Genomic DNA, 8,140 nt, shown 5'->3' on the forward strand with positions numbered 1-8,140 from the left:
TAAAACTTTATTTGTAATTTTATATGATGGTTAAATAAGTATTTTAAGTGACGTTACTTTCAAGTAATGAATCAATATTTGGAGTGAACTTTAAATATAAGGATGGTCAAGGATAACCAGAAGCTAACAGGAAGAGGTAGTGTGGCACGTCTTTATCATGACTAAGCAGCTCCATAACTTAAAACACAAATATAGTTTGATTTATATTTAAAAAAATAAATCCAACATTTCAGTGCAAGTTCTGGACAAATCAAGACGTTCTTAACTTTGAATTACACTAGCCTCGTCCTTTGGATCATCCAGTCACATTCGTAGATGTACACTGTAATAAATTTGGAATTTTGTTGTCTTGGTGTGTGGCTTACTTTTTAGATGACACGTACAGCATGTCTCAACAATACGTATGGCATACTTTGGTCATGCCCGAGTATAAAAAAGTTGGATACTGCGGTTTAAGTTTTTTTGTAAATGAACCTTGCCTGATTATGTGGATTACATGGAATCATGATAAAATTTAGGACTGAACAATGTTTTAGTGAAGCTGGTCTTTCTCAGATTTGGCTTCGTGATCAGTCTTTTCATTTACAGCTGAATCTTATTTACATTTTACTTTCCAAGTGCAAAATCTCCCGTTTTGAAGATCTAATATTCACCTGTTAGTTCAGTTTCATAAAGGGGCAAACGTACATTTACAGCTAAAAGTAGCTACTTACTCATACTTAACTTTGTGGTGGAGAATCTGTCATAGATCAACATCTTAACGTATTGATTACATACACCCTCCACCAAAAGAAGTTTGTGTTCTTCAATTGCTTTTCACAGGACATATTTTGTTTTTTTATAATTTTTCTTGAATTTGTTGTTTAAACATCTAAATGTATACTTTTTATTTGATAGTGTAAAGGTTTCTGTCACTTATACAAAATCCATCTATTATTGAATTACATTCTAAGACCTACGACATTTCTATTGAAATCCCATCTGATTTGATCATAATGTACCCATGCAACTTAATCAGTTTGTTTTGTCACTACAATTATGGAAGGATGTCATCATTAGGGATTTTCTGGAAAAAAAGAACTCTCTGATATTTCTTTCTTGAGGTTTATTTGCATTAACCACAGAAAATTATTACAAGAGCATAGTTAAATAAGATATCAATTCTACCTTAAAATCAATCACTTGTAAAATATTCAGTACTTTAGTTAATTCTTCTTCCACCTTGGCTTTAGTCTTTTACACTATGAAATAAACATGCATCACTTTACTTTTTAAGGTGGTTTTAAAAAGAAGACTTATTGATACCATTACAGCAAAAGTTATGCAAGCTCAAACAAATCATATTTTTACATTATTAGTCCAATACCAATGTAATTATGAAATAAACATGCATCACTTTACTTTTTAAGGTGGTTTTAAAAAGAAGACTTATGATACCATTACAGCAAAAGTTATGCAAGCTCAAACAAATCATATTTTTACATTATTAGTCCAATACCAATGTAATTATTTCTAAACTGTGATAATGTCTACTAGGGTTGATTTGTTAAGCATAAAGCTGCACAATGAGCTATCTCTATTATAAAACCAAGCTTGTCACTGAGCTACCTGGCAGGCACCTGTTATAATCTCTTGCTTCATATAAATAATTTTTAAAAAGAAAAAAAAACAACTTAAAAATAACCTTATAAAGCTGCCGTTTATGAATTGAACTGTTATATCATTAAGTAATTCAAAGACAATGGATGTCCTACTTGAAGTATTTAAAATAGTATTGCATTTAAATTATTCTCCATTATAGATTTCTGTGTCATTTACCACTTTTTGATAGTAACCATGCTATTAAAACTATTTAGAAACACAAATCTTTTGTATCTTGTCTAAACAAATTCATAATCCTTCTTCAAACATAAAAGTGTACAGATATTTATCCACTAAACTATAGTAATTCTCTAGCAATAGTAATATGTTAATTTTGTAAGTCAGATTTGTATTTAAATATCTTCTGCTCTAATATGAAAGTCCTTTTACACAAATTTAGAATTAGAAAAACTATTCCTAAAAATGGTTTTTCAAGCACTTCCAACAGTGGATTTTTATTGAAGTGCCATATTCTTACAATATTTCATAATAAAATGTATCATCAATTATATTTCGCATTTTTTATATTTAAAAAAATAACTTTTCCTTTCTTGTTACTATAAATAGTAAGGCAGCAACTTTATCTGGAAGAACCTGGTAAAGGCATGGTACCAAGACAATCATTTAGTGTAGCACCATATAAAATTCTCATTTTGAGATTAACTTTTTAATGATTACTATGAATACTATTCTAAATGCACAGTATTTGGCTATATGATTTCAGTAAAACATTAGAAGAATTTGAGAAAAGCACCTTTACATATAATTAAAATAGCTTGCCACATTTAGTGAGGTAAAAAAAAAAAGTCACTTCTTCTGCTTGCAAACATAGCATTAAGGAACAATGGTAAAAATAGTGACATCTAATATTTCATTAAACGTTTTTTTTAGAACAAAGCTACACAGTGGGAAATCTGTGCTTTGACCAATCTGAGGGAATCAAATTCCAGATTTCAGTGCTGTCAGTCAGTAAATTTACTGCTGACCCGCTGGGTGACTTCATTGTACTAGACTATTAACTTGCATTAAACTTTGATTTGAAACCACCTGTAATTAATTTTTGGATTTTAGAATTTTTTTTATCTTTGAAAAACTTTATAACTATAAACAAATAATTTAAATTTACAGACTGCCCAGTCTTTAAAACACCAGACAACATACACCACTGAACTCATCCTGAAGTATGAATACACTTCAAGTATCTAAAACAGTTAAATGTTTCATTTAAGAATTATTTCAATTCACTTTCATTTTACAGTTCTATGTAAATATCAGTCACTGAAATTCAGAGCTAAATGAAAAATATTATGTTAAACACATGAAAGAGCTATCTTTACAAAATACTCAAAATATTTTGAAGTTGTAATAAATATTTTTTCTTAAATGAAGATTATATTTTGATAAGTACATTTTTTAAAATCAAAATTTAGTACCTCAGGTAAAAAGATTTCACTTCCTTTCATTGTAAATTTTTATTATTTTCAAACAAGAACACAAAATTGATAAGTATCTTAAGCAATTTTTTCCATATCTACAAAAAAAATCAACTGCTATTTTACATATTAAATTAGGACTATCCAATTTATTCCCCATGGAAAGTCAGATGGTGGAGAAAGAAAATAAAAGAGGGCCATATTCATAATTGATGCGAGTTATTGGAATGGGATTTTTCTATTAAATTTAATTTGCAATTCATATTAAATGGACAAACTTCAAATTTAACATGTGATTAAAATCAAAAAAGCAGAGTGGAAACAGCTTGCTAACTTGATCTCACTGTATCAAACCATCAGAACACTAGTAAATTTTGTGCTGCATGTTTGCGTTTTGAGAATGAAAAAAACTATACTTCAATCAAGTACAACCCGCTGTATGACAATATTCTTGACACTGGTCACTTTAAATAAATACTAGTCGACATTAAACTGTTATTCTTGAGTCTCTGAGATGCTAAGAATTGTGGAAAATAAACAGGGGATTAAAAGATGCCTGCATGACTGATCAGTAACATTTCACTGAGAGATCTTAGCAAAATCTGAAGTTCATAATACAATCCTAAATAAATGTTATCCCAAGTTATTCAATGACATGCAGCACAAGTAAGCATTTTCTCAAAGTAAAACATTTTCGTTTTCCACAATCACAAAAAATATCAACATTATAACCACTTCTCAGTTGCTTACCTGTCTGAAAACTTTGAGATCAACTCCAAATAACCAAGTAGTAGTTACAAGATTGGATAGTTACAACAAAAATGGTTACAAGATTCATTTTATAACTTTATTGTTTTAGATAAAAGCAATACCACAGCTAGTTAGCTGTTCATTAGTCAAACTAAAATATTACAAATAACATTAACATATACTGTTTTCTTATCATTACCACACATTTAAAGTTGCAAAGTATTAAAATGGATTTAAAAACAAAACAAACTGATGAAGGTTAGTTTTAGTCAAAATTCTGATCAAATATACTTCTGAACTACAGTTCTTAAATCATTTAGATGTTGTTGTTTTTTACATTACCTGATCAATAACTTTCATAAGTAATCAACAAAACATGTTAAGTATTTGATAAATGTTATTAGTAACACAATGAAAATAAAAATTACTGCAGAGCCCACTAGCAAAGAAAGACAAGTTTTAGTGTGATCTATGCACTAATCTTTTTCACTTGGTGAGACAGTAAATTAATAACTAAAATGACAGTGAACCATAGTCAACACTTACACAAAAACATTGTCGAGTATGCATTGACAAACTGCAGTAAACATATCTTCTACTTTGATGAGTTATAGCTTCTCCTAAGACAGGCTAGCTACATTTTTTCATAGTGTTTCAACCTAGTGATCTACTCTTTCACTCTAATCAGAAGAAGCAATGAACACAGTACAGTAAATCTTGCACAACAGACTGCTAGAAATGACCAACTTGTATTCAGAGTTAGTGACAGCATTGAAAGGTCTTAGATTTCAGGATTACAAGAAATATGAGCTAAGCTTAATCATGACATACACTATAACACAGAAACAGATGTACCACTGTAGTGTGGAAGACAACTGGAAGTTCTGGCACTTCAAATCTGTTGTAGTTCACAATTGACCTTCCTGCCACAGTGATGGGCATAAGGCACATGACTACAAGCAAATATTATGGAGGAACATACGGTGGAGGTTGCCTGTAAGTTGGTGTGGTTTTTGGTCGGGTGTTTTTATTGTCTCTATTTGTTGTGAAGGGAGGAGGTGGGTGGTATGGTGGGGAGGATCCTGCATCAGGACTAGCTTCTGAGTTTTTAGGAAGAAGAGGAATGTGTTGAGCAGCTTCCTCTGCAGACTTCCCATTTTCGGGACTGGATAAAGGTGGCTTTTCTTCTTTCATAATGGCAGGAGATTTGGCAGGTTTTGGCTTTTCATCAAGCTCATCTGCAAAAATAATGGGTATGCCTTTACTCATGAAAGAACTACTATCCTGCATCTTCATTTTTCCTTTACGCCTCCGGCGGTACAAAAAGCAAGCAACCATAGCTGCAATGATAAGCATGACCACAATGACAACAGCAGGGATAATAGTAGTAATATAAATATCATCATCATCTGGAACTGCTGACTCTTCAATGGGTGGTTTAAGCCCAACACTTACAGAGACAGGGCTAAAAATGCCTTCACATGCATACTGTGGGTGCATGTTAACCTGATCAATTTTAAATTCTGGGCTCATTTCCTCAATGAATGTTTTGGAGATTGTATTGTTTTCCTCAATCATGTGTTTGGTAAGTTCAAGTATTATATCTTCTGGGCAGGGTTCTGATGGAAGAGTATTGTTGGTCCAGGAATATACTACTGAGCCATTAGTAATTGATAAAACTGTTAGGTTTCTTGGGTCAGAATCGCCAAATACACGAGCTAATTTATGAGCAACAAGTATCTTTTGAGTGATATCTTGGTTAAATTGCTCATAGTCCATATTAATGTGAATACTAAATTTAACACTGTTGTCTTTCGGAATTGGCAAGTTAACAGTTATAAAAAAATCATCACTGACCTCTTTTCCTTCCCTATCAACTGCAACAAGTTGATATATATGACTCCCAAGGTCTTCTTCAAATGGAAGGCCAAATATATTTTGAGTTTCTGGGTTAAACTGAATCCAAGAAGAATTTGGAGGTTCTTTGTTGTCAGATGTTAAAAACATTAATTTAAGGTAAGTAGTGTTACCATCTTCAATATCAAAGAAGGTATCTTCTGGAATTTTAAACTGAAGTATTTCTCCAACTTGTATTTTAATGTTCTCAAGTGGATTTTGTAACTCAGGAGAATTATTAACAGGAACGAGACTCGGTGGTACATGGCAAGTTCCACGGAAGTTGACATGAACCTTTTGCACATTAAATTCTGGCTTCATTGCTTTCTTTAGAGGTCTTGTTGGATGGCTCCTATCATTTGCAACAAGTTTCCTCATTAACTCATGAATAGCTTCCTGTGGACAAGGATAATTAGGTAAGGAAAAGTTTGTCCAAGTCAGAGAAGTAGGCTCTTGTGCCACAGATTGGACAGAAACATAAGAAGTATCATCATCACCAAAGAATTGGGCAAGCTTCTGAACCAGTTCTATTTGCCAATCGATGCTAGTAGGGTATTTCCATTTCTTATACTTCAAAGTCATTGTAAATTCATAATTAAGACCATGTTGTGATGGATTTTCCAACACTTCAATCTGGAAATGGTCAAAAGTAGACATCTCATGACTATCCATGGCTTCCAAAGTAAAATAATGTTTACCAATGTCCCCTACAAGAGGAAGAGCATACAGTTTTTGTTTTTCTGGATCAAACTGGATCCACAATGATGGTGATAAAACTGTTCTATTTCTTGTCATGAATATTAGTTTTAGATTTCTTGTGTTCCCATCTTCATTATCTGAAAAAGTGTCTTCAGGTATCTTGAAGCTCCATACCTGACCAGCATAGACCTTCAAATTCTTCATAGGGTTTTGAAGTGATGGCTTATAATTAACAGGAACAACTGGTTTTTTTGTTGGTTCTTCAGGTGCATAGCTTTTGGTGGGCTGGATGGCAGAAGTTACAACTACTGATGACACAACAAAAGTTCTTGATGGCTTTGGCAGGGCTTCTGTCTCCGACATGACTAAAGATGAAGAGAAGATGTCTAGATGGGTCTTTTCTTCCAGTTGGCTTCTGCTTGGCTGCAACTCTTCAATGACAGATGAAGAAATATAAATTGATGGTCTTTCTGGTTGAAAAACAGGTGTCATCATTGGAGAGTCAAATCTACTTGAGGGCAGATGGTGGTAGTGATAAGTTGGGGAGGGAGTTATCTCAACACTACCACTATAATGTCCATCTTCTACCTTCATGAATTCTTCACCATGGTGATGCCTATGTCTATGAGATGGTACTGTGAAAGATGGAGATGCCATTGTAGGAATCACTCGTGACTCAGGGATTTCTGTCTCCTCTGAGGGCTCTTCTGGACCATCCATTTCTGAAAAGGTTGGCCATTTGCTAGGAATTGGTACTTCTGGGACAGGAGTTCCTCTCACATTCATTTCTCTCTTCTCTCTGTGGAGCAGCAATGGCTGCTGATTAACCACATTCCAGCCAATAATTGCATAGCCAAGCAGATTTTCTAAGGATCCATTTTCAGCCAACCATCCCAACTCTGATATCTTATTAGTATGTGAGGGCTTGATTTGACCAGAACACCCTACTTGCCACTGGAAGACCACTCCTGTCTTTCCTCTTTTTTTCACAGTTCCTGGTCCAGCTAATATGGCAGAGTTGTCATGTACCTTCCACTCAGACATTAAAAGACTTGTTTTTATAAGATCTCCTGATACTCCTGCAAATGAAGCTAACTTGGAAATAACATCTATTCGCTCTGAAGGACTAAGATCATTAAATGTGGAGTCAACAAACAGTGATGCAACAGTAACAGACTCCTCTTGGGGACACTTGAAGAACTCAGTACCAAGATGAGGCAGGAGGATAGCCTGTGAGAAGTGTTGTAATTCTGGTACTACTTCAATGGTGAATACATCCTTCCCAATAGAAGGGTTCCCTTAAATAAAAAAAACGAACAAAAACAATTATCAATTTTTAAAACATATAATACCATTTTCTACAGCAAATCCAGTAGTCACAGAGTGTATTAAAATGCTTCTTGTCACACACAGAAAAAGTTCAAAACCATAATTTTCAGTAACATATGTATTCTGTTAGAGAACTTTAAGTGCATTTTTTTTCTATAAGATGCCAATTATAATAATAACTTGTGTAATTTTGGTAAAATATTAGAAATTATCAAATATTCCACTGTAAATAAACTTAATTTAACAAGTGTTCAACTTTCCACACATAAAGAACTAAGATGCAATAACTTCCTTTTCATTTTCGATGACGAGGAACCCACTTTGAGACTAATAATGGCTGGAGACGGCTTGAATGGGTAATGAAGAAAAACTTTAATATAAGTTTTTCTTCA

At 33.2% G+C, this 8,140-nt stretch overlaps 1 protein-coding gene across 1 annotated transcript in view; it reads right to left on the reverse strand.

Annotated features, from left to right (window-relative positions):
• Positions 1–1,090: 1,090 nt before the first annotated feature.
• The window catches only part of LOC106460166 (dystroglycan-like), a 50,440-nt gene continuing 43,390 nt past the window's right edge, over positions 1,091–8,140 (reverse strand). The window contains exon 4 of the mRNA XM_013919852.2: positions 1,091–7,717. Within this exon, the coding sequence (XP_013775306.1) occupies positions 4,791–7,717 (2,927 nt within the window). The 3' untranslated portion in view covers positions 1,091–4,790. The remainder of the gene's footprint in view (positions 7,718–8,140) is intronic.

The sequence above is a fragment of the Limulus polyphemus genome, unplaced genomic scaffold (assembly GCF_000517525.1).
Source record: "Limulus polyphemus unplaced genomic scaffold, Limulus_polyphemus-2.1.2 Scaffold721, whole genome shotgun sequence".
Taxonomy (NCBI): Eukaryota; Metazoa; Arthropoda; class Merostomata; order Xiphosura; family Limulidae; genus Limulus; species Limulus polyphemus.